General features: G+C 49.8%; 1 protein-coding gene across 3 annotated transcripts; it reads right to left on the bottom strand.

Moving 5' to 3' along the window:
* Positions 1 to 143: 143 nt before the first annotated feature.
* Positions 144 to 26,759, bottom strand: slc4a2b (solute carrier family 4 member 2b). 3 transcript variants are annotated; one of them, XM_076047740.1, is made up of 23 exons: positions 26,394 to 26,759; positions 21,816 to 21,984; positions 13,646 to 13,814; positions 13,316 to 13,542; positions 12,757 to 12,881; positions 11,831 to 12,051; positions 9,767 to 9,903; positions 7,884 to 8,064; positions 7,638 to 7,773; positions 7,110 to 7,311; positions 6,534 to 6,636; positions 6,275 to 6,459; positions 5,953 to 6,169; positions 5,543 to 5,749; positions 5,305 to 5,453; positions 4,714 to 4,908; positions 3,719 to 3,961; positions 3,359 to 3,448; positions 3,084 to 3,250; positions 2,751 to 3,004; positions 2,366 to 2,535; positions 2,093 to 2,266; positions 144 to 1,877 (listed from the first exon to the last, which is right to left on the bottom strand). In XM_076047740.1, the coding sequence occupies exons 2-23, from the start codon at positions 21,864 to 21,866 to the stop codon at positions 1,797 to 1,799; spliced, it is 3,684 nt and encodes a 1,227-aa protein (XP_075903855.1). In that variant the 5' UTR covers positions 21,867 to 21,984; positions 26,394 to 26,759; the 3' UTR covers positions 144 to 1,796. The 3 variants fall into 3 exon arrangements, with proteins under 3 accessions (XP_075903855.1, XP_075903854.1, XP_075903856.1); XM_076047739.1 differs by having other exon boundaries at positions 6,534 to 6,639; positions 26,394 to 26,757; XM_076047741.1 differs by lacking the exons at positions 21,816 to 21,984; positions 26,394 to 26,759 and adding an exon at positions 18,852 to 18,883 and having other exon boundaries at positions 6,534 to 6,639.
* Between the last annotated feature and the right edge of the window lie 47 nt (positions 26,760 to 26,806).

Genomic DNA, 26,806 nt, shown 5'->3' with positions numbered 1-26,806 from the left:
CTGCTGGAGCGGAAGGAGCAGCGGGAGGGACGGCAGCTGGAGCTCAGAGGTGGAGCTTTAATGAAGTCTGAGCGGCTTTGATTCCCTTCAAGCTGCAGAAAAAAATGCACATTTAAAAAATAAAAAAAAGCCAGATGCTGGTGTATAAATAGAAAATAACCTTTTTATTTGATATATATTGTACAAGGGAACATCAGCAAAAAAGAAAAAAGAAAAAAAAAGAAATCCTTTTTGGATGTCTGTATTGCTTTTTGAGCTGGAACGGCGGTTCCGTCAGCATTTTTCCACAAATTCCGACGAGACACTTTGGCAAACACGGACTTCACTCGAAACGGACGACAGGCACGACAGGCAGAGACACGGACCAACCACCTGCTGACGCACAACAAGGCAGGGCGGCGGCGCCTCCAGTTTTCCACAGATAAATAACAAAGAGATTCTTCTTCTTCTTTTTTTTCTTCTTTTTTGAAATTTAGAATCATCTAAAAAGTGCAAACCTATTGTAACATGTGTCATTCTGAGAGAGAGAGAGAGAGGGAGAGGGAGAGAAAACACAAAACACCAGACTGACACTAATCACTTTCGTGGTCCCACAGGCACTTGAGATTTTGTGCACGTTTAGAGTTACACAACAGCCAGGCACGAAATCGCAATCAACACTTAAAAGCTGCAGGGGGATAAGAGGGCTGCAGATAGGGGGCGCTAACGGCAGGGGGTGACAGTAGCGTCCGGGAGACACAGGGATGAAAAATGTCAAATATTCTGACGCAACAAGACGCAAAATTCAAAAAAAAGCAAAAAAAAAGCAAAGAAAAGCCACACGTGAAAAAGTTAAAAAAAATCCTTTTTCCTCTCATCTCAAGGCGGAGATTGTCACACGGCTCGTGCCGCGCGGACGTTTTGGTCGAGCGACTTGAATCCCGACGGTTTGGGTGATGCCGGAGCGGCAGGAGAGGAGGGAGGGTGGGCGCGCACGCACGTGAATAAAACACGGAATGTTCCTCTTTCGGCGAGATGATGGTGGAGCAGCTTGTTCGTCCCGATGGCGGAGACAGCAGCGGCGGTTTGGCACTGGCACGTTGGAACACAGGTTATTGACTACAACAGCAGCCTAAAAAAAACAAAAAAACGCCTTCTTTTTTTTAAAAATCTACGAAAGCACTTCTAGCTGCTGCATCATCAGAGGCAAATATCGACGCCTTGCTACACAGATGGAAGAAGCGGGAAGATTAACAGGCAAAAAAAACAAAAAACTAAAGAGACGCTGAAGAGTCGACGGAGCCCCGCAGTTAAAAACAATCACATCATAAAAACACAGTCATTGTTCTGATTAGTCGTTTAAAAAAAAAAAAAAAGTGCTACAGGCTTCAGGAGGAGGAGGAGGAGGAGGAGGGTTAAAGTGATTCTGAGAGACCGAGGTGGGAAAAATAAAAATCTCTTTTCCTTCATAAGGCGCGTGGTGAATATCAGACATGATAAAGTGACACGTATTTGCACTTTTCTTTAAAGCGTGTTAATGTGAAAGAATCCACCCGGCCGCACATCTCATCTCGGTCGGGGACAAAGAGGAAAAAAAAAATATAACAATGATAAAAATCTTTCTCGGCTAAAAACGTTGCAAAATAATCAATCACCGACACACGGTATCATTTCCCCCCCACCCCCGCCGCCCCGACTGGTTTCATAAAAAACTTCCGCTTCGGAGCTTTGGGCCTTCGGGTCGGCGCCGCGGCTCCAGACAGGTCCGAGTGGTCAGAGGACTCAGTGGTGGGAAACGTGGGCGGGTCCGAAAGGCTTCACACGGGCATGTGCATCTCCCAGTATTCGTCGTGACACTCGCGCTCGTCAAAGTTGGGCTCGGCGTCGTCGGCGTCGAGCTGCGGGAGGAAGGCAACACACGGCCATGTTAGCAATTAATCCATTATTGATTAACTGTCGATTAAGAATTTAATCAATTCAATAAAATGAGTCGCAATGAATTGAACATTTCAGGGGACGGATAGGGATGGAAAAAAATGTCAAGGTCGACCAGGGTCAACCTCAGCCGCCACAAAACGGGCGAGCCGAGGGCGCCCTCCGGTGGCGGACTCACGCAGGCCATCTCCCGGGAGGTGAAGATGCGCGGCAGCAGGAACATCTTGACGGGGACGGTCATGATGAGCAAGAAGGGGAAGGCCAGCGACGCCTGCGTGGACATGACGGCCCACAGCGCCGCCAGGCACACCAGCTGGATGCAGGTGAACAGGTGCATCCGCAGCGTTCGCACCTGGACGGCAAAGACACAAAATAGTCGTTTCTAGCCAGCACTGAGTTGATTGTTGAAGCCGCTGATGTGTTTCCGTCATGGCTGCTGATTGGCCGATACCTTGCGCACGTAGGTGTGGTCGGGGTGGTACTTTGGAGGCATGAGCAGCAGCATCATCCGCTCCGTCAGCTGGATGCCGTTGAGGGACATGACGCCCATGTAGAGGAAGATGCCGAAGAGCACGGCCAGCGGGATCTGACGCAGCAGGTCGCCGATCACGATGGACAAACCTGGCGGAGAGGAGGAGAGCGAACAATTGAATTGAACTGAATTGAATTGAATTTCTGTTGCAATTTCTCATTGTCAAGACTTTGCTACACAAACAAAGAATCACCGGGGTCGTTGTCATGACTTCCTCAACCTCACAGTTGCTATGAGCTTCCTTTGCAAGCCTTCAGCTACATGTATATTTTCTGTCATTCCCTGGCGCCCGACCACCACTCACCGACCATGACGGCCACCAGCAGCCCGGTCACCCTCTGCTCCTTGACCTCCTGGATGCGGGGCTTGTCTCCGGGGGCGACGGCCTTGCTCATCACCGTCAGCGCGTTGACGTGGGTCACCGAGCGCACGGTGGCGGCCGCCATCCACGGCAGGCCGAAGAGGGCCGAGGCTCCGCCCAGCACCACGATGAGCAGCAGGTCCAGGTGGAAGCCGGAGCCTTTGACCAGCATCCGCTCCTTCTTGCTCACGATCAGGCTGCGGGGGAAGGACAGGGAAAGGTGTTGGAGGGATTCCGGAAATGTGGTTGGGGGGGCACCGCAAGCGTGCAACTCACGTGGTGATCTGCGTCTCCATGAAGATGAGGATGAAGACCAGCAGGGCGGGCAGGCAGCAGGCGAACATCATCCAGATGGGGAACTCTCTGTTGGAGCCCAGAGGGTTGATGATCCAGCCGCGCTTGTCAGGGCTGGTGACGGAGAAACCTCGGGGCACGCTCAGTTTCTGCCACAAGTGGGGGGACAGCTTGGAGGTGAGCTCAATGTTGTAGGGTCAGTTGGATGTTGTAGGGTTAGCTCAATGGGTCAAGGTCAGGGTCAGGGTCAGTCTTACCTGTGTGTAGGTGTCGCTGATGCTGTAGTCCACCAGCACCATGATGAGGATAGCAATGGGGACGCCAAAGTCCCCGATGACCCTGCGGAGCTGAAGGCGAGGTCAAGATGTTTGGTTCGAGTCAGTGACTGAAATATTGTTGTCATGGGGCGGCAAAAAAATCTTTTTTTTTCAATTTTATTGCAGATTAAACCTTCATTTTAAGACAACCGCACACCTTTTAAGCTCAGGCAGATTGAAGCGTGCTGGGCTCAAATACATGACTTTATCAAATCTGAAAATTTAAATTCCATTTGTTTGGTTTGAATCAAACCTCTCCTCAGGATAAAACATTCAGCCGGTAAAACGGCTGTGACTCACCCTCCCGGGGAAGAAGGCGCTGTTCTTGAACTTGCGCAGGTAGAAGGCGATGAAGAAGGTTCCGGCCATGAGCACCAGGGAGAGCAGCGCCGTGTTGGGCTCCCCTCGCACCGCCGGCACCAGTGCCTCCGTGCTGTTGCTCGCCGTCACCGTCACGTTGTCGTCCGCGCCGCCGCCGCCGCCGCCGTCATCATACGTGCCGTTGTCGAGGGAGCAGCTTTTCAAAGGGTGCTCCTTGAAAATCTGCACACACGCAGCGAGAACAGGGAGTCGACAAGAGGCAGGCAGGAGCAGCAGGAGACTCAGGTCAGATAGTCGAGCCCAGAGTTGCTTCACACAATTGGAAGAAGCTGCCAACAGAAGTGAAGTCAGTTCTTTTCTCTAATGCTGATGATTGAGTGCTTTTGTTCATCTTATTATATCTTATCATCATCTTTTTATCTCCGTTCTCCTTTATTACAGCTCTGTTTATAGATTTGAATCTGTCTTTTTCTCTTTGCACTTTGCCTTTGAAGACCGTGTTCTTTGAGTTCAATGTTGAACTTTTAATCATGTAAAGCACATTGAGTGGCATGTGTGCTATAAAAATAAAGCTGCCTTGCCTTTGCCTTTTGCCTTGGTAATTGTGTTTGCACAGCGGCGGACACGTAACCGCTGTCAGGACCGCACTCCCTGGAAAACCTGATTAGCCCGCAGCCACAAGCCTTTCAAGTCCAAGCGAAGCCCTCCAAAGTCCTGGATAACGGGCTCAACTCTTAATCCGTCTCACTCTCACAACCAATCACTCCCGCAGGACTTTGCTTCTGCGACACCTGCTCGAAAAAACACGTCCGGCTGTGACCCCGAGACTTGACCACCGTCCAAAGACCGGTCCGGCCCGCTCAGAACTCCAGACCGGGCCGCGGCGCCGGCCAACGAAAACATTTTTGCAATCAGGGAGCTGCTGCTCCTCCCCTACCCCCCTCCCCGCCCTCGTCCCCCTCCAGTCCTGTTACCCCGGCCAGCTTGATGAAGGTCTCGCAGATGAAGATGAGGGAGATGAGGAAGGAGAAGATCTCCTGCGTGAAGCGGGAGACGAAGCGGACCAGGAAGCTGCCCTCGAAGGCCACGGTGACCACCACGATGACCACCAGCCAGACGCCGATCCACACGCGGCCCGTCAGGTACTCGATGCCGTTCTGCTTGCAGAACTGCGAGAGAGAGAGAGAGAGAGAGAGAGAGAGAGAGAGAGAGAGAGAGAGAGAGAGAGAGAGAGAGAAATTCAGGTTTTCAAGATGTAAAAAAGCTCCACAATTGTACTTTTTTTTTGGAGACGTACATTAGCGGTTTGGACACACCAAATTAATTGAATGTCTTTTCTTTCATTCCCATGACTATCGACATTGCAGCTTCTCACTGAAGGCATCAAAACTACGTTTGAACACACATGGAATGATGTAGGAAACAATAAAAGACGTTTTATATTTAAGTTCTTCAGAATAGCCACCTTCCATAAAAAGCACACTTTGTTTTTTAATGTGTTTTTTTCTTTGCTGCATAATTGCATATATCTTGAAAGAAGAAAAAAAAACGCCTCTCTTCCTTACGCTGTAGAAAGCTTCTTCAAAGACCAGCAGGGGTCCCGAGAAGCCCACCACCAGCAGCGGCTGAGCGCCCAGCAGGCAGAAGAGAACGCCCTGCACCGCCGTCGACACGATCAGCTCCGACACGCCGATCAGACCCTCCGTCTTCTCGCCTGGCAGCAAATGCAACACGGAGCCTTGTTAGAATTCCAGAGAGACGTCAGCGGCTCGACCCGCTCGCTCTTTGTTCCTCTCGCCTTACCCAGAAGGCCTCCGAAGGTGATGGCGGGCGACAGGGCGGCGAAGTAGATGAAGATGACGGCGGCCATGCACTGGCTGTTGAGGGCGTCCTTGAAGTCGCTCAGGTACTTTGGGTAGCGGCGCCGCACGTCCTGCACCAGGCCGCCGAACGGCCGCCGGGTTCGCTCCAGCGGGTCGTCCGACTTCTTCAGCGGCGTGAGCAGCGCCTCTGCGAGACCACCAGGGGGCAGGGTCAGCGCTTTAATAATACATTTTTGTTCATTTTTCATTATATTTGCAGAGGGCTTTTCAAAGCGCTCTAAGACACTTTTACAAAAGAAGGTTAAAACACATAAGAATAAAGATTTGGATTAAAATTCCCTCCCTCTCCGGGTCGGCACTTTCAAAGTGGATTTCCTCCGCCGAGCTCACCTTTATCCTTCATGCTCTTGGGCTCCTTGGAGAGCATCTTCACCTCCTGCTCCTCCCTCTTGCGCAGCATGTCGCGCTGGAAGCGAGCCACGGAGCGCAGCAGCTCGTCGCCGCCCATCTCCGAGGGCGGCAGCACGATGCTGCAGTCCAGGAAGCTGTTGATGGCGTTGAGCAGGTCCTGCCGGTCGTCGGCCACGTACGCCGCCTCGTGGAATTGCTGCAGGGGGGGGGGGCAAAGTTGATTTGTGTCAAACCGGGAAAAAAAAAAAAAAACAACCCAGAAGCTGGTCGCTCTCTCGCCGTCCCAGGTGAGTCCACTCACCTTGTCAGACATGAGCGTGGAGATGGAGCGGCCGATCTGGTGGTAGTCCATGCTGGTGGTGGTGGGGCCCAGCAGGACGAAGAGGAAGCGCACCGGCACCGGCACCTCCAGGACCGACTCCAGCTCCACGGCCTCCTGCAGCCTCACGAAGGCCATGGTGGGCTGCTCCAGGAAGTCCACGCTGCCTGAGAGACGGAGCGGGGAAAAGGTAAAAACGCCGCTGCGTCGCGTCAAGGTCGTTCCTGCCTCCCCCACTCACCGACGAGAACGACGGTGGCCTCGGCGTTTTCAGGGATCTTCTCCAGCAGCTTCAGCTCGTGTTTGGATTTGGAGCGATGCATCCCGGACATCAAGACCGTCTCCTTCTGCAGGACACGTCGTTTTAAAAAGGAGGCTCAACATTCCCCTTTTCAGTTTGACTTTTCACTGTTTGTTTGTTTTTTCAACCCTTGACAATGAATTTGGTCTTTCAGCTTTTAAATCCTATTGTTTTGCTCTCTATTTTCTTTTAGATTTTAGGTTATTCTATTATATTCCATTATCTTTTCTGCATTTTTTTGCCTTTAGGTATTTTTATTATTTGTCCTATCATTTTAAAGCATTTTGAATTCTATTGTCTTTTAGATGAGTTTTTTTTTTTGTTTGTTTTAGTTCTCAGCTGCAGTGTTTCCTTGTGGGAGGCCTTTCTGTTGCATGTTTTTGTTTTTGTCCACTTTGTATTGCATTTTTTGTATGAAAAGTGCTTCATACAGGAAATCAAGTTTGATTGAGGGATTGATTGACTGATTGACAGGGAGGATGGAGGAGGTGAAAGCCGAGGGGAACGAGCACCCACCTGGAGCTCGTTCCTCTCCATGTCGATGCGACTCTCCAGGTCGCCGGCGGAGTGGACGGTGCCCATGAGTGGGTCGGTGACCGACGGCTCGGGCTGGTGGATGTGGTTGGCGCTGTGGTGGTGCGTGATCAGGCTGCCCAGGCTGGCGGCCGAGATGTTCCTGGGGAAGGGGCTGCTGTGCTCCTTCTCGTCGCTCGGGTGACTGGATGGGGGGTGGACGGAGGGTGAGCATCAGGAAGAGAGGCAGCGGCCAGGAAGGGTTAGAAGCCACCTAGTGGCAGGATGAGCTCTGAGTTTATTTTTTTTTTCTAGGATGGCGGAATATGTTTTTCTAAATATACCATATTAATCAGATTTTTAAAAATTCTTAAAAGAATTTGTAAAAGCAGCTCACTGCGCTGGCCCCTGCTGTTTAAGCTGCGCATTAACACCCCCCCCCTGCAAAATCAAAGGGGGCAGGACGCGATAATCATTCTGGAAAGACTAAATGATGTTAATTGAGCTCATTCATTGGTCGCTGCAGGTCACCTATGTTTGAGCAGCAGGGCTCTCAGGACGTTGGCTCGGTCCTCTGCTTTGATCTGGTCGGAAATAATCATCTGCTCCACCACCTGGTGAGCGATGCCGGGCAGAGTCTTCTGGTCGAGGTCCAGCAGCACCGCACCTGCACGCACACACGCACGCACACACGGGGCTCAGCACGGGAAGTGGCCGCCTCCGCCTCCTCCCCCCTCCCCCACCCACCCGCCAGGAGTCGGAGGTCTTGTCACATACCATGTGAAATGGTCCTTCGCAGCTCCAGCAGGCTGCGGAAGGAGAGCGAGGCCACGTGGGGCTTCCCCCAGCGGTCCGTCTCCTCCTCCACGTCCTCCTCAAACTTGATCCAGCGGGCCGTCTCCTTCCACTGCATCTCCTGGTTCTTGTCCATGGTCAGCTCGTTCAGCTCCACAAACACCTGCGGGCGGCGGCGGCGGACAGAGGATCAGAGGGGAGCGTCCAAGCGTAGCCAGGCAGAACCACAACAGCAACAACACACCTCCAAACCCGTGCAGCCTAGTTCCTTTTCAACAGGTTCATTCACTCAAACTCTCTGCAAACATTGGTGTTGAATGTCAGGGTTGATATAACAATGAGAAGAGATTGTTTTTTTCTAAAAAAAAATAAATTAAAAAAAAAAAACTAGCGACGGAATTTTTCACTTTTTTCACCAAAACACACCACAAATTTATCATTGTTTAAACAGTTGCTAAAACGCAAGTTTCACATTGCTGCTGCAGGGAAAATTATCTTCAAAATTCAATACCAACCATCAGACTGTAAGTCAAGTCTGTGCAGTCTTTTCCTCGTTTCAGGAAGCTTTTTTTGCACATATTAAAACACTCAAATTCCATTCCCTGGAAATATTTAATATTGATAGATAAATAAAACCCTACAGAAAACAGGCCATTAAATCATCACCAGCTGTCATTCCACAGGTTATGAATTCAACTCCGTGCGTGTCAGTCGTGAACGGCGAAGAACAACCAACCGACGAGCTACAAGCAAACACTCGCTGCCGCTGGCTCGCATGCACGTGAAATCACGCCCCCACGCACACGCCAGCGCCCCGGCCAGGGCCACGCCACCTGCACTCTCACCTTCTTGTACCGACCCATGCCGAACAGGTCCATGTCCAGCAGCTCGCCTTGCGGCCGAGAGGCCGAGCGGAACAGAACCACAGGTAGCGGCTGGGCAGAGCGAGGAGGAGGAGGAGGAGGAGGATGATGGGTAGGAGGAGGAGACTCATCACACACACACACACACACCTGTTGTTTACTGAGACTCGTTTGATAATCTGTGTGTGTGTGTGTTAATAAAACATCGCTGGCCGACTCTCTTTCAGCAGTGTCCAGTTACCTCCTCTCCCACCTCTTTCTTCCCTTCTTCCCTCCTGCGAAACTGAATCTCTCATTCATTCATTTTTAATTGTCTCCATTCCTCCCTTCCCGTCCCGTCCATAAAAGAAAACGGGCAAGATTACAACTCAGAGTGGGGAGGGAGCGAGGCAGGGAGGGGGGAAAAACAAGTCGTGGGATCTGCTATGATGATGTGTGGGCGATTATTGAGCTCTGAAGTGCATTAAAATCACTGACTGCAGACTAAAGGGATTCTGAAACTCATTTATTTCTGTCTCCATCAAACTAGTAAATAAGGACAGATAGACCAGTGCTCTGATAATTGGGGTTAGCACTTCACTTAGTATTATTTATCTATTCATGTATTTATTTATTTATTTATTTTTATTTTCTTGTTGCTTTTGCACATATTTGCAGGTTGAAGGTATAATGCAAACCTTTAGGGGGAAAAAAAGCACGTGAAAACAGGTTCAAAGGTGACGGCAGCACCCAATTCAAGGTTTTGAACATTGCTGCAACAATAAGGTGAAAGGTATATGATAAAAAAAAAACAACAACGGAAAGCTGAAATCACAGCTCCTTTTTTTTTGATCACGACGTCCTCAATAGAAAGTCGGGATCAGCGCAACAAGCAGATATTTTCTTTTCTTCTTTGTTAGGAAAACAAATCTCACAACAGAAGAAGCTGGTTTTGAAGGCGGAGCCTCTTCAGCTCGCAGACCCCCCCCGGTCCCGTCACATCCCACCGCTACTTGGTCTCACCTCGTGAGGGGTTCGGTCCTGCTTGCGGCTGCGAGTGGTCGGCTCCTTGTGGTCCTTGCCCATGTGCACCACTTGTCCCTTGGTGCTCTTTCTGACCAGGTGCCTGCGCACGCCGGGGACATCCTCAAAGCGGTGGCCTGCCAGGGAGAAGGTTGGGGCAGGGAGAGGTGTTTTGGAGTTACTCGCAACTTCAGCCATCAAATCGAAATCAATCAATCAATCAATCAATTTTTTGACTGATTTCAAAACAAAGGCGTCTTTGTGCAATCAGTGCAAAAACCAACTGAGGCCCCCAGAGCAGCAAGGTGCAACAGTGGCCAGGAAAAACTCCGCTGTGGGAAGAAGCCTAGAGCAGACCCAGACTCCAGGGGGCGCTCACCTGCTTTGACCAGTTGGAGTGAAAAGGAAATACAAAAACATGTAGACAGAGAGAGAGAGAGAAACAGAAGCAGCCAGAGTGGCAGCTGGTCCAGAGTGAGATGCAGGGTGAACAACAGAGCTCTCACAAAATAGAAAAAGAATATATATATACATATAAATAAATTATTCAAGTACAGAAATGCAGAAAGACACACATAAGTATATGAGGTATATCAATATAAACATGTAGATGTGTATAAATAAATGCTGTTGCTTCATATATATCAAATTATAAAAGAACAAATCTCAGGTCCACTTCGTCAGCGAGGGCCAAAGGTTGGAAATTAAAGATCAATCATGACTTTTAGTCGCTCCTGCTACTGCGTCAGACACCTGCTGCCATCTTACCTTTATCAGAGCTGGTGTATCCAAAGACGAAACAAACTGTGATGCTCTTGTGGCTCTTCATCAATCCTTCATCTCACTTCCGTTTGAAAATAAACCCCCAAACTGCCCTGCCGCCGCTGCTCTTCCGCTCACGCACGAGATTCCACCGCCAAGTGGCCACCTTGAAATCCGAGAGTCGGGTTGGGTTCTGACGGACACGACCAAGGGGCTTGATGGAAAAGGGGGCGGAGCCTCGGGGGGCGTAGGCTGGCAGGCGGCTGGCACGGCGATGTGACTACGTGCCCGCGGGGTCTGAGGCTTTTTGGCAAATTTGGAAAAAGTTGCCATTGCCGTGACCGGGGCCTGACCCCCCCTCCCCCCTGGTGGGGGGGGAGGCTGAAGCCTTCACAAGTCATCAGCGAGGAGCGGCGCGACCTTGCTCAGGTCGGACAAAAAGGGGGGGAGGGATGGCAATTAAATAAATCCAATTGTTGAGCGGCGGCCAGAGACGGAGGCACTTTCCCAGGATGATTTGCGTTGGCGGGAAGCAGATAAAAGAGGACGCGACGGGCGCGGAGCGCGTTTGGGAGGCTCGACTCAGTGTCACGAAGCTCTGGACGGACCAAACATCTCAACAATGTGGAGGCGGTGCCCCCCCCCCCCACCCCCCGCCAACCTCCCGCACCCCTCCCCTCCCCTCCCCTCCCAGCCTTCCACTCCACTTGACTTAACTTTTCCCCCCTTGTTTCATTCCACTCACGATTAAGAGGTTGCGAACTGAGGTCCGGCGTTCTCAATTAGCTGCCATGTTGGCTCGGGCCCCGGGCCAGGGGCCTAAGCTGACGGCAGGAACGGCTAATTTAATAATGCAGGCCTGACTGCCACGCTCTCTGATGAGCTGCTGCACTCTGCCGAGGGGTCGACTCCCCTGACGTAAATCTCCTCCGCAGGCCAGCAGGGAGTCGGTGGCGACGGCGGAGGAGGCGGAGCTCCCAGGGGCCGCTGGAATCTGACTGTCAACACATCCAGGAGTCTGACGCTTTAACTTTCCGACGCAAACCGCAAGAAAAGATCAAACTGAAGCGATTTAGAAGTGAACAATGCAGCTCGGAAAAGTGTTGCAACTTTTTTTTGCAAATTTTATCTGCACTTCTTTTCCTTTTTTTTTGCCAACAACGACGTAATCATCGTTCTTTTTCAGTTTTTTTTTTTTAAACTGGCGTTTAAACTGTCAGCACATGAAGGAAACAAAAACGCTAACGCTTCAATTTTCTCACGCACACCAACAGTAAGGGATTCAGTGAAGAAAAAACTCACTCTTGATGCCGTCCAGGTCGGCCGAGGCCAGCGTCTGGGCCTCGCTCTCGTCGGTGGGGATGCGCTGGTACTTGGCCTGCTCGGCGCCCGTCATGTTGCCCGTGCGGCGCCGCTCCTGCAGGTCGTAGCTGCGGCTGGAGGAGGACTGGCGGCTCAGCGGCTGGTGCTCGGGCGGCGCGAGAGCGGAGGTGGGGCTGGAAGCTTCTGGAGGGGCGGGTTTACTGAACAAAAAGACGATAAAAGATCATTTCTAGTCTTGTTTTACATAAGTGGTTCAACCGAAAGCGGGGAAAAGCCACTTAAAGGTCACTGAATGCAAATGAATCCTTCCCCTTTCCTTATCTATTTTCTCCTTTTTGCTATTTAAATTGCATCGGCATCTTCAAGCAAACTGCACCAAGAAAAGCATCGAAAAGATGATCAGGCGAGGTGAAAAGTGCTGCGACGGGGAGACGCCCCTGATGAACTCACCCGTCTGTAAATGTCAGTTAGTCCACCTCAACGCACAAACTGCAACCTAGACTCTTATTCTCCGGGGAAGGAAACAGAAGAAGACGGCTCTCTGCTCTCAGATGGGAACAAGTTCTCTTCCTAGCCGGATTAGAACCTCGCAAAAATGGCAAAGTAAAATGCCACGAGAGGTGAGGATGGGGGCGGGGGGTGCGGTGTCGTCCATAGCGACAGGTGATATACGGCTCTCCCAGGAGCCGACTCCCTACTCTGCTGCATCGCATCCAGCCCAGCAGGCCCACTACATGCCTGGGACATGGCAACGTACAGTCCGTACCGCGCTGACCAATCAGGGGTGAGCAGGCCCCGCCCAAGTCCCAGTGTCGGTGAAGTGGAAAAAAAAAAAAAACAACCCCGGGCAAGCAGTCGCAGCAGGTGAGAGTGAGAGTGAGAGCGAGGCAGCGGGTGGGACTCACTCAGAGGAAGAGGAGTCGGTGTTGTCGGCTCCCTCGGCTGAGTGAGGGACGATGTCCAGCTTCCGGGCCGACTGGGGGCTCTCTCTGCCTTTTCTGGCTGCGTGTTCGTCGTCGGAGAGAAAGAACTGAGGAGGACACACGGAAAACAAATTTGAGCGTTTTGTAGCTACTGCACTACCGTTTTTTTTAGTGCTGAAACAGCGTAGTTTCCCAATGCAGCGCAGAACTTTAAGCAAATGCTTCATGGATTATTGCGTCCGTTATGTGAGGAGTCCACAGTCCTGAGTGAGCACAATAATAAATCATAAATCAGCATAACTGAAATAAGAAAAAAAAAGCTCAACCCTTTCATTAGCGAGGACGCTGAGGTCTGGATGGAGACGAATCGTTACGCTCTGCGTGGACATGAGATGACCTCCAGCTACGTGCTATTCACCAGCATTAGCCAGCAGCTAGCAGCTAGTAGCGCACGGCAGATGTGGTTTTCTGCTGGAGGCTGAGAGAGAAACCGATGCCTCGTGAACAGCAGCATAAAGGGGGAAAACAGTTTGACGGCTACCTCCACATCTCCCTCGGCCTCGACCGGAGCAGAGGCAGGCTCCGCCCCTTCCTCCGCCTCCTCCTCCTCCTCCTCCTCCTCTCCCTCCTCGGCGAGCCCGCCGGCCAAGACGTGGCTGCTCCGGTGGTCTTTGTCCTTCCTCCTCTTCTTGCTGCCCTTCTTGCGGCGGCCCTCGGAGGGCAGCTTGGACAGCGGCCGGTGGATGTGAAGGGAGGAGTGGCGGTGGTCTGGCGAGGGGGGGGGGGGGGGTCGAGAGGTCGTCACCAAGAACGAAAAAAGAACGAAAACACACGACAAAACAAAACAGGGCTGTGCCGGACGTGCGCTCACATTCAATGTCCTCCTCATGGTAGTTGTGATGCTGCTCGTCGGGCACGGCGGCAGAGGGGCTGAGGATCTGCTGGAAGCGCTGGACCCCCAGCGCCTTGTTCAGGTCCCCATCGTCCTCCTCTTGCACTCGCGGCGTCCCGTGCGGTGACGAGGCGGCGGGCGCCTCTGGCTGCGACACGAAAGCAACACAGCACAATGTATGAGAAACGCCAAGGAACACAAGGAAACAACATTAGGAAGTCACTGATGAGATGTAAAGACAATGCCATGAAAACACACTTAAATACATATACATATACATACATACATACATACATATATACTTCCCCATCACACATGTACGAACATACACACAAATATATGTATATATACATATATATGTGTGTATATATATATATATATATATATGCACACACACATATAATATATAAAAAATATATATAATAAATACAATTAAATATATTATTTAATATATATTATATATATATATATATATATATATATATATATATATATATACACACACACACACACACACACACACACACATACATATATACACATATATATATATATATGTGTATATATTGCAGAGATAAATCAGCAAACCTGACTGTTTCTGAAAGTCAGGTTTGCTGACTTTTCTGAAAGTCAAACCTAACTATTAGAAGGACACAATGGACCACAGTGAACACTAGAGGGAGTTCTGGTCACTCAAAAGTCTGGTCACGGCGTCACATGAGCAGTTAGTCAGTGTAAAAAGCGTGCCTTTCCGACCATTATCCTTTAATTGGAAACAAAACCAGTGAGCATTGATCGGTTCCTCCTCTGCCCCTCCTCAGACCAACTCCTGTGCTGTGACAGGATCATGTGAGCGATAAGAAATCTGTTTTCCTGCAGCAGGATGCGGCGGCCCCGCGGTGCTCGGCGCGGTCGGCGGGATGTTGTGCTAAGGATTAAGCTGCAAGTGGATCCACCAGAGTCCCGCTGCTGCTGCTGTCTGACGGCAGAGAGCCGCCACCGACCCCTTCCTGTGACACAACTCGGGGGGGCCCACAAGACATTCGATGCGCCGTCGAGAAGGTTCCCAGGACGCCCAGATGGCGACCCTGCAACAAGCTTCCCCCCCTCCCAAGAAGAGCTGCGGGGAGTTGGAAGGAGGTTTGAGTCCTGCAAAATGTAATGACAATTGACAACTCAAATCTAATTTCCGCAGTGAAAAAATTGTTTCCGACTTTGCAAAAAAGTGTTCTACAACAGCAAATCCAATCTTCCAGGTGACAGGAGAGAAATTAAAAAAAAAAAACTCAAGTAGTTGACTTGTGCATTAAACATTTGAAAGTGGCAACAGCCTGGACTTAATGCTTGATAGTATTACCACCACCACCATCATCTTCATCATCATCTTAGCAAAAAAAAAAAAAAAAAAAAAAAAGAAAGGCCAAGCGTTTACGCAACTTCTTCATGCAACTGTGTCAAATAGCTGCAAGGAATTCAACATGACTTGGTGCAGTGGAAATCTGTAAATAATGTGGCGCTAAATCGCATCTAATCGAGACAGCGAGACAGCGAGACAGCGGAGCAGGATTGCCGGCCGTGAGACATTTGCTCGATTCAGCGTGGCGCTGCTGGTGCTCGGCCGGCGGACGGACGGACGGACGGACGGACGGACAGCGCGGAGCAGCGTTCCCATGGCCGACATCACACCCTGACCTGCTCCTACATGCCACACACAGGTGACAGAAGCAGGAGACCCCGCACTGAACTGCAAGACAAGCCCAGACTCACGCAAGTGCAAGGTGGGACCAGGGTGGGGCTGGGCAGGGGGGTATGTTAGGCACACATTCAATATTGACCCAGCTTTAAATTCCTCAAAAAGGATTTCTCTTCCTCCTCCAGACATGAAAAACACTCGGGATTAAACATCATCGCCGGGCCAAAAATGTCGCTCTTGCGCCGAAACCTCGCCGCTCAAATATTAAATCCGTCGGCCGACACGAGCCGCGTGGTGATGCGCGCCGCGACACTATCTGGCAGTTTATTTTCCCAGGGTTCCCCTTCACGCCGCGGCCAATCCCGAGAGAGGACGACGTGCGAGGGGGTTCTCACGGCGGCCAGAGGAATTTCCAACACAGAAACAAACGGCGAGCCAAAACAGACAAAGGAGGCGGAAGTCGGCAAAACGGATTCAGGATAAAAGCGTCTCCGAGGAATCTCAGTCGACACTCACCTCGCTCATCACGCTCGCGTCAGGGGTGCAGTCAGTCAGATTGTCCGCCGCTGCTGCAGCCGCTGTGCACCATCACAACTCGACGGGTCGGAATCCTCGGCAACACCTCCGTTAAAAAAACCAGCCGTCTCCGCTTTCTGCTTATCAAAGCCCTTCTGATGTCCTAATCAACGGCCATATCAGCCAGTCTGCCACCTACAGCCGCCCGCCTCATTGTGACCCCGGGCAGAATAAACAAGACTCTGGTTCTGGCTTGGTAACGAGGAGGGGGGGGGGGACGCTGACTGGAAGGGCAAACTCTGTTTGAACAACCAGGAGGAAGGAAAAAAATTAATTTAAAAATTAATAAAATAACAACCTTGCATTGACTTTCATTCTCCCCGACGCTTTGCAGCATGAAGCCTAAATATTGACCGAGGCTGCTGCTGCTGCTGTTGCTGCTGCTGCTGCTCGGAACCAAAGTGCTTTGAAGGGCGACTCGCAACCACTTTTCAGGGGCTGGTCGACGCTGGACAGGTTACGAAACACGGTGGAATGCGGTGTGATGAGAGTGGCACACCAGACAGTTCACAATGCATCACTAATTACGGCTGCGTGCGGGCCGGATTTTAAAAGGAAAATCCACATTTTTTGGTCAAATATTTACATTTGTGAATTATAAAAAAGGTGCCAAATTGGCCACTTTAAATCCAAAACCAAAACAGAAAGTTTGGCACGACCGCTGACGACGGCTGACCCGCTCCAGGACAGAACATTACCGTCATTAGTGGAAGCTGCCTGCCAGGTTAGAAAATCAACAATCAGCATGAACTAAACAGATAAGCTCGGACTCAGATGTAGGGTGACGACGCGATGAGGCGGTGCAGCGCCGTGGGCGTGACAATCACTCAGTAATCACGGCAGACGTGCTCTGCGTCTCTGCACCTCTGACGCAAGTGCACCTAAACAGCACAACAGCGCGCAGACGCACTGCCAGCGCCTCCCTTCCCCTCCCCCGCCGCCGATCGTCACGGGACGGGAGCAAAAAGGCACGTTTGCGCGGCTGAAGCCAAACACAGATGTCTGGGGTTGAACACAGTCATGAAGACATCCCATAATTAGTCTGAGATTTGGAAGATGTGACGGCATTTTGTCGCCGCTTCCTGTCTCGGCCGCATCCAGGGTGACGACAGGTCAGCGGCGCTCAGCCAGTATATACATATATACAAACACACATATACATACATAAATTGTATATACATACATACATATATCTATATATACATATATATGTGTGTGGATTATATGATATGTGGTTGAGATAAAGATGAAAGTCTCATGAGTCAAGCAACAGGTGACACTCACGCCCCCCAGTGGCCACACTTGATCACAGGCACCTTTAACCTTTTCCTGTTGTCACTTTGTTTACTGTCTTTCTCTCAATTTCCTCTCTCTCTCTCTCTCTCCCTCTCTCTGTCTCTCTCCAGCTGCCTCGCTTCATCATAAAAAAAATAAATAAAAAAAAGGTCTGACGAACTGATGAAAAATCTGCAAAAGCTGCGAGGCACACGACGGGTCGGAGTGGCCGGCGACCCCTGCTGACCGTAACCGATACGCATCGGCTGTAAGTCAGAGTTTATTTTTGCGTCGGACGGATGAGGACGGGATCAGCGCAAAGCCGGCTGGGAATGTCGCGCTCCCCGTTTTTGTTTTTTTTGTTTTGTTGTTTTGTCAGCCCCTTCAAAGTGGGACGGACAAATGCGCAATGCGACGTCGTCCTGATGCAGATTCTCCACGACGAAAGGAGAAAGACAAAGTTTGAAATATATATTTTGGTCCTTTGGCTTCACGCGGCTGCGTCGAGGTGATAACAGCGCAGACGCTGGAAAAAAAAAGTCAGGCGACTGCGCGCCTGCAAGGGTAACATTTGAGCGGCAGCGGCAGTTTGACATTGCAAAGACGTCACACTACGACAAAGTGGAAGAGAGAAAATGGGGCAAACAGACTCGCACGGGCCGACCGGGTCACCGTTGTCCCAGTGTCACCGCACGGCTTGTGAATGAATGAATGAATGGATGAATCGCCTCCTCTGTGTGCGTCCACACAATCCCGCTGCTCAAATATTCACTAGTTCGCTTCAGTAGTTTGGTGGCTGCCAACATTCATGAAGCGGACGGGACCTGATAACCATCTGGCCTGCCTCGAAAGTGAAACCAAGCTGACATTAAAATCAGGGATAAATGCCATTAATATTTCACCGGGGGGGGGGACCCTCTCCCCACGCACGCGGCAACGTAAACTATTTGATGACTGGAAACCTGACTGAGCAATAACAGTTTCCGATTTCCAGAGGGTGGGTGCGAAAGTTGTTTCCACCACTGCTCCCCCCCCCCCCCCCCCCCCCCCGCCCCCCGCCCAACCCCTCCCCCGGCGTCAAGACACTTAATCTGCAGTTGCGACCCAGACTGCTGACCTTCTGAGTGAAGGGCGAGGCGGGACGCAGCCTTGGGTCGGCAGCGGTAGCAGCAGCAGCAGGAGCCGCCGCCGCTGCCGCCGCCGCATGTTGTCGGGTGCAATAAAACGACACGGCTTGACCTCATTGTGGAAAACAAAGTGTGGCACGCTGACACTGAAGGCGACTGTGCGAATTAAAAAAAAAAAAAAAAAAATCGTAAAGAACCTGAACACCTGCGACGAGCACGGCTTCAGAGACGAGGAGGTTGTGGATTTGCTAAAAAGCCGACGAGCCCTTGGGGCGAAAGGTTAGGAAAGAAAACTGTTCAAAAGCGACAAAATTCGGCTGAACATTAACCAGCGGCTGAGGTTCAATTTACTGGGGCAACCAGTCGGGTGACGTGCAGTCTGAGGGCAAGGTAAAAACTACACTCTGTGACCAAATATGTCTTCAAAAAAATGAAAAAGGTGAATAATAAACACCCGCAGTGAGCAAACGGAGCCGTTCCAGTCTTCTTCTACGAGCCGAATAAACAAACTCACCTTCAAGGAATACAGATAGTCCATCACACTGCAACACGTGTTGCCGCCGGCCTACCAAGTCACGAGATTTCTTCGGAATAAAAAGCCAAAGTACAAAAAAGAAAGGCAGGAGAAAAAAAAACAAAAAACGCAGGAGCCACGTTTAAGGGCCAGCGATTCCCCACGTGGGCCCAAAGCTGGTCACATGACTGGGGAAGAGCAGGAAGACACCACTCCGTTTCACAACGTGGGGCCTTGGAATCTCTAACTGGATTAGGTGAACTCTGCCTGACCACACACACACACCCACCCTCGGAGACACACGCTCACATTGTGCGGGAGACAATGATTAACCAGGTCGGGTCGCAGCCAATAGGGCGACCAATAACTGCCCGGCCACTGTCACTCAGTAAACACCGCGGCTCCTCGCCTTGGCCCAGCTTCCGAGAGGCAAATCCGCAGTCATAACCCCAACTATAATCTGCAGAGAGTTTATGGCAAGCTGACCGTCTTCTCAGCGGCAGTAAAAAAAAAAAAACCAGGCAATAAAGCCGAGCTCATTCTGAGGACAGCTGGCTGAACATCCTGTCAATCAACACCTCTGGATTTGAGTTTAATGAGTTCAAACCTCGAAAAAAGAAAAGAAAAAGAACCGCAGATCTTCACTGTACTGCACTTCAAAAAGGAGGCCTCGGCCAATGGCTGCGCTCGGATTTATCTCGCTGATTTGAAATCAGAGTCATTAAAGGCTCTCTGTGAGTGAGTGAGAAAACAAGTCGGCATTTTGTCACTGTGTGGACTCGCAGAGTTAAGCGAGCGTGAGTGAGGAGAAACGAAAGTCATAAATCAGATGGAACCTGCTGGATTATGCAAATGTCAAATATTGCCAAAGATTTTCTCAGAAAAGTGGCATGAGGGGGGGGGGGGGCGGGGGGGGGGGGGAAGGAATGACAACATCAAGACAATAGAAGTCAGCAGGATTGTTTCTGATTGGACAGGCGGCCGGCCTGGTTGTCTTGATAGGGGAAGGAAATGCTGATGTCACAACAGGCCGGCGGTGCTTGACAGCATTGGACAAGGCTGTGATGGAGGGAACACGAACACACACACACACACAGACACACACAAAGTGACAGTGGGCGTGTCGTCGACACACCAGGTAAAGAAGCAAGCTGCTGCCTGTTCAAATTAATATCCATGCATTTGTCAACTGCCTCTGGGTTTCTAGATTGTTGTTGACGATGATGTTAATGCGTTAACGCTGACAGCACTAAATGATGAAGCTACTTGCATCTTATTTTGAAGCTGAAAATGGAAAAAGAGTGAGAAATCCAGAGCCCTTACTCATCACCCTTGGGGTTCCTGAATCCTTTAAAAAAAAGAATTAAACCCTTTTTTGGCTAAATTGCTATTGTTATTTCTATTATCTGCAGCACTCATGGAATAACTCTTATCCAATATATAAAAAAAATGAAATGGAAAAAGACAACACAGTACTAGATGACAGCAGAGGCCTCCTGGTCTGTTTGCACATCTTTCAGCCACGAGCACCTCGGTGCCACATGTGCACTGCCGCCTCCTGGATTCTCTGCATTCTACTGCAGAGCCTGCAGGGTTGGACTGGGAGAGCATATATATTGCTTATATCCTGGGAGGGTAGAAGCAATATGACCCCCCCCCATCCCATCCCAGCCCCCCTGCAGGACAGATGCAAGTAGATGTCCATGTGGTTGTTGTTGTGCAACAGTGGAAAAGGAAGCAGCAGTTGGGCAAAAAAAAAAAATTAAAATGCTAAAGTAAGGGAAAGCATTTCCTACAGACGTGTTAAAGCAATAAGCAGGTCCCATAAAAGTGCCTCAAACTGCTGGAACTGCAGAAGCTTCCCTGGTGTTTCAGGAGGCAAAGCTGAAATGTGTCTCCTCAGCAACGCAAGGCCAGCGAAATTAAATCTGGTTCAGGGTGAAAATACCGTGTGACCGATGGGCAGATGAGGGAGAACTCCTGGAATTCCACCTAACACAGTTCCTGGAAAGCAGGAACCGTGAGCTTCTATATGAGGTGGATTTTTGGGATTTTCCTCCTCCTGCAGCATCTTAATCAACCCGGGATGAAGCGGAGGACCTCTTTGGGTTTGAGGAATGCCGGACCCTTGGTGCCCTCGGGCAGCGTTTTTAATCACACTAGCTGCGTTTCCAAGACAGTTTTTCGCAAAACAATGCGATTTGCAGGCGTATCGTTTGTTTTGTACGTTCGCTTTTGTTTGTTTCCGTTTGTTTGCTGTCAAGAATGGTTGTTGATGGTTGGTTGAATGATTTTTCTCTTCGATTACTTGGACAAAAATATTTAGTCTCCACCTCAGTCCAATCGTAACGCGCCATTTTCGCTTGACGTGAACTGGTTATGTGACCCCATACGTCACGTCCGCTGACGTGTAAATGTGAGTGATTCATGATGAAGTGTTTCCATGACACTTTTGGGATGTACCTCTTAAATCAATACATCTGAAAAACCACCTCATCAAAACCTTTTAAGAGGTTTTAAGGAGTTTGTTACCAGCTTTTTATTGTGATATTTAGGTTTTGCGCAATTGTAGGGGTCATGGAAACGCGGCTACTGACTCCAGCAGCAGCGGCTGTGACTGTGAAATCTATTTTTCTTTTATACGCCAGTTTCAGGTCTTCCGTTTTCCAACATCGCTCCCACCAAGAGTGAACAGGATTGACTAACGGCTTCGGTAATTGAAAGAATTGAGCCGCGACTCCCGGAGTCGTGGCGCGAGGAATACCCCCCCCCCCCCCACCCACCCCCCGACGCCAGGGAATTGGCAGTGGGGTGGGGCTGGATTTATAAATAGTCGCTGGAGGAAACCGACATTGGACAAAATGCCAAGTGGGACTGCTGCTGCGCTAATCCGGCGCGGAGAGAAAAACAACCCGAAGACGGCGAGTGGGCCGCCAGCAGAGTGACCTTGAGGCGCCGACTTACGTTGTGAAGAAGCGACGCCGCCGCCGGTTTGGTAGCGTTGGGGCTGCTCATGGCTCAGTCGCTGCAGGGGGGCGGACGGGGGGGTCAGTTGATCGGCTGGTCTGGATGGGTCTCGGCTTTAGCCCTTCTCTTTCTCTCTGGCACTCAGACAGCTTTTGGGCAGCATAACCTGCAGACGGGACACAGGGTCGACATTCAGGACGGAGATACCGTATCTGCGAAGGCCCAGTCAGATTGCTGTAATCTGCTGCTCCGTGCCCACTTGTCTCATCATATGCTGTGGATGAAGAAGAATTAAAACAACAGCAGCTAAAAAAACAACAAGTGGTGTTGCACTACTTCACTCCTCTCCTCCACAGAAGGCCATTTACCATCTGTTCGATAAGCGCGAGATAACGCCGGGCTTCTGTGCAGATTTGGAGTTTTTTTTTTTATATAAGCAGCAGTGGATGCCCAACACTTGCTTACTTTCTCTCAGCCAATAGCCAGTTTGTAAACGCAGATGTTGTGACACTGTGATGAACACAATATAAAATGGGGAGAATGTGTGAAAAGTCTCCCTCGAGTCAGCGGCGTAGTCTAGTTTACTAGCAGCTGCTTCCAAACAACACAGAATGAGAACCACCATCCTGCTCAGTCATGCACCGAGTTCGCGTCGTAAGTTTGCAATGTAAATGCAACGTCAGCAACACAAGATATACAACAGTCATTCACAGCTGGAAGTTTAATGACCTAACGAGCAGCAGTCACAGGACAAATTTGTGATAATTAAGAGAAAAATATTGAATAATTAACACACATATATAAAAAAAATAAAGTTTCAGCAATCTGGTGCAAAAAGTGGTGCAAACAAATTCTCTCAAGCGGCACTAAAGCGATGGAGCAGGGTCACGGTTGGCTTGCATCCTTTTTTTATTCATGTCAATGATTAATGATAATTCCTGACTCGAGGTGGCAGACAGCACTGACTCCAGGCAACATTCAGTGGCCGGCATGATTAAAGCCTTTTAAATGTGAGAAAAATATCATAAACGCCATCCATCCGTGCCACCCACACCAACTCTCAGCGCTGCCAATTCAACCTCATATTTACTTCCAATGAAGTGTTGGCATGAGTGTGCATTGGCCATCTTATCAAAGCAGAAAAAAAAACATATGTAGTTTAAGTGAATTTTTGATATCAAGGTCCCCATTCAAGACAAAGAATGTATGTAAAAGTCAGCCTGGCTCGGCGACAGCAGCTATCAAAGAGACGATAAACTTTATCACGTCGATGACCTTGTCGCCTCCTGAACCTCCAGTGGCTTTAACACTCTGGTGACGCACAAACAAACAACAAGGCAACAAGTGTTAAGAATGTTTGATGCGAAAGTTCTACACAGGGTCCACTCTGAAGTATAACCGGACGTGGAAGATTTCTTTCATTCTTTGGCATATTTGGCATTCCTGATGCCTCATTTCCACTAAATTCTATGCAAAAGGATGTTATAGCCGACACTTCCTTACTAGCAAGACGTTCTTCATTGTTGCGCTGGAAGTCTGCTAAATATCCTTCCATCTCCCAGTACCAGCATGTTGTTTCTCAAACTGGAGACCATTAAGTACACGTTGAGGGGATGTACTGGCAAGGCTTTTCACAAATGGCAACCCTTTATTTCTTATATCACAAACTTAGAGGTATTGCCCAAATGAATGTGTGCCTGTTGTTGTACCGCGATGTATAAGTAAGGGTAATTTGTTCATTGTACTATACTTTATTTAATTTTTTTTGTCACACGCTATTAAGAGTTTTTAAAGTTTTTATATGTACGCATGTATATGTTGTGTGGGTGTACTGTATCTATATGGGTATATTTGTATATATTTAACAAAGAAATGTGACTTGTAATTTGGCGTCTAGAAGTATTTTATGTTCTTCTTCAATAAGAAAGTTGGAAAAAAAGAATGTTTGATGGGGTAAAAGCTGCAGATGTTTTGAGGTGATATTTGGCAGGTTGTCGGCTTTTAGTAGAGCCGCAACACAACGCAACCTTCAAAGCGTGCGGGGTAGGAACTTGGTGGCAATAAACCTGCTGCTTCTTATAAACCAGGACCTGATTTGAGTCTAACTTGACCGCAGATTCAACAAAAAAGACGTCACCTGTCCAGACCTGGAAATTGAGAAAGCGTGCGACTCTGCCCAGCATTTTGGCCTGGGCCACAACAGTAATCAGTGCGCTGCCTCCAAATTACACTCCAACCCGCTGCTGTCGTCACAATACCGACGTCGAGCGGCTCGGTGGGAGGGAAGGGGTGGGGAGGGTGGGGGGGAGATCTGTGCGGCGGTGAAAGGAGCGCGCTGGCGTGAGCTCGGGGCCGTGTTTTGAGGATTACTTTCTCAGTAAACCTAGAAGCACAGCGGTGAGAAGGAGGCACGGCCGACCAGGCAGGGGTACGGTTACAGAGCCCCTGGGTCGCCGGGCAGAAAAAGCCTGGGAACCAACCGCCCGCTGCTCCTCCAGGCACGTCAGCGCACAAAGGTGCTGGACGGCTGCAGGCACCTGTTTGCACCGAGCGTGTGACGCACGGAAATGTTGCAAAGTGTTTTAATTTTCTCCTCAAAGGGCATAAATTTAACAAAAATAGAAGAAAAAGGAAGCCGGCTTTCACGCAATAATAACCGCAGGAGCAAAAGGAGAGGGATGAGTGCTGACGGTGCAAGAGGAAGTCAGGGCACGGCGCTCCGTGTTTGTGCTGGGAGAAGTTCAGCGTGACTTTCCAGTGTCATCCGAAAGCTGGGCGACTGGGTGAAAAATAACAACAACAAAAAGAAAAAAAAGAAGACGAGTTTGGAGGGTTTTTTTCATCCCCACTTTGGTTTAAAGTTTTCCATCCAAGATTTGACTTGGCAGAGCCGAGGCTTTGGAAAAAACTGAGAGGAAGTAGGAATGAAAACAGGAAGAAGCTAAACACCACAGTCTGAGCGCCTTTCAGGAGGAGCCCAGAGAGGAAAAGAGAAAAAAAGAGAGAGAAAAAAAAGAGGACATGAGGATTCTTTCAAGAGATCCAAGTGTCAGTGCAGAGCCAATACAGGCCGCAAGAAAAATCAGCGCGGAGCGTCCGATCGTCCCGCCGTGACGAGGGTCGGGAGTCATGTGACGCCGCCGCCTGTCAGCGTGGGAGCCTCGCACGTCACACGGCTCACTCGCAAACACTCATCTAGCGAGAGACGGGGAGAGGAAGAAGAAAAAAAAACGGCCAACTCCAGCAAAACTGCATCTGAATGCAGGTCAATTAAAATCGATGACACCTTGTTATCTGAGAGGCGCGGACGCGGCTGACTAAAGTTGCGTTTTGTGTCATCGCTGATAGTGAGAAACTGAGGTTTGTTTCTTTCCCTTCAATCTTATCTGCGGTCCGTGAGTTCAGGCAAAGTGGAGCCGTTCATGCCGAGAGGACGGCCGGGACTTGGGAGAAGGATTATTCTTGATTTTTGGGGGGGATTCGGTTTATATTTTTTTCAAACTTAGTGCTGTCAAATTGTCCTAAAAATGTGGATCGTTGTATTTGCGATTACAGAGGCGGAAGGAAGAAAGGCTCCTTAGGAAAAAGAGGAAGAGAATGTAATTCAGCGGATCCAGTTATAAATACTCAAAATTCTTTCGAATGACCGTCTCGACAAATATTCTCAGTGTACGTGTGTCTGCGACAAAGGCAATGGGGAGGCTCCACCACAGGCTGCGCGACCGTAACCGCTACAGGTATCGAAAAACAGAGCGCAATTGAAGGCGGCTTTGATAAAAATTCAGCAGAAATATGAGCTTCAGCAGAACAGCCAAAAACCTCAACAGATACGCAGGGCTGCAGCTAAACAAGCGGCGACAATGACAGGTTGGGTCGCAGTCTCAGGGTTTCATTAGAGGGCTGAGTTTACAAAGAAAAAAATACAATGCAATAGAAGAAAATAAATATCTTTCTAAGAGCGGAGGGGATTTTGCAGCCTTCTTGTCTCACAAAAAAATATCAAGCTTCTCTCCGCACCCGGGGTTGTAATGTGTTCAATTTCAGTGCAAAAATGTCAAATTCGGGGTGCACAGGTTGGAGGATTTCTGTGGTGGAAAGAGACAAAGACACTTGATGGAAATCAGTGAGCGAGCAGCTCTGCTCAGGGCCGACCGCCAGGTCATTTACTTATTTATTTATTTATTTTTTTGAGAGTCAGGAGGCCGCTGATTAGGAGCCGTGCGAGCGTGGAAATGATTGCAGCGGCCTGGAGATGGCTCGCACGTCTCGCGCTTTGTGATTTGCCCGTCCGTGCAGTCGCGCGAGCTGCGCTGGCAGATTATCAGGGTCAAAGGCCTGAGTCAGCGGCACTTTGCCTCGCGTCAAGACAAAAGTGCCATGTGTGTGGGAAAAAAAAAAACACTAAATGGCATAAAAATGAAAGCGAAAACTCATGTCAGGTCATTGGACTTCAAAAGGAATTCAAGTGAGAAATGAATTAAAGTGATGGACGACAGAAAGACAAGGTTGATCTCCATACAAACAGAGCAGTTCAGTTAAAATCTTGATAAAAGATGCAATAAAGAGATTCAGTACCTTTCTGTGCTCACAGCAGAGAAGCCGCCGCAGACATGGTAGGGCAATCCTGAACTGGCCGCCGCTGCTGCTGCTGCTGCTGCTGGGAATGCATGGAAGACAAACAGAGGGAGACGAGAGCGGTGAGATTTAAAAGAGCAGACTTGGTGCAGGTCCGGCCTCTCCTTCTTCTTCTACTACTTCTCCTTCTTCTTCTTCCACCCCCCTGAGCGCTCTGCTGCGGCGGCGTGCACGCACTGATAGCAGCAGCCTTCCTCCCCGGGATTATGTTTCCTCCTCCAGCCTGCTGACAAGTAGCCATGTGACTGGGCGACCCACTCAACACTGAGTCAGAGGCTGCAGCCCAGACACGCGAATCGACCTGCGTCTGTTCTCCAAACGACTTAGGAAAAAAAGAAAAAAAAGAAGTTTGC

Source organism: Nelusetta ayraudi, unplaced genomic scaffold, assembly GCF_046127955.1.
Source record: "Nelusetta ayraudi isolate G7.1 ecotype Tasmania unplaced genomic scaffold, CSIRO-AGI_Nayr_v1 ptg000094l, whole genome shotgun sequence".
NCBI lineage: Eukaryota > Metazoa > Chordata > Actinopteri > Tetraodontiformes > Monacanthidae > Nelusetta > Nelusetta ayraudi.
This window is presented reverse-complemented; position numbering and strand designations above follow the sequence as displayed.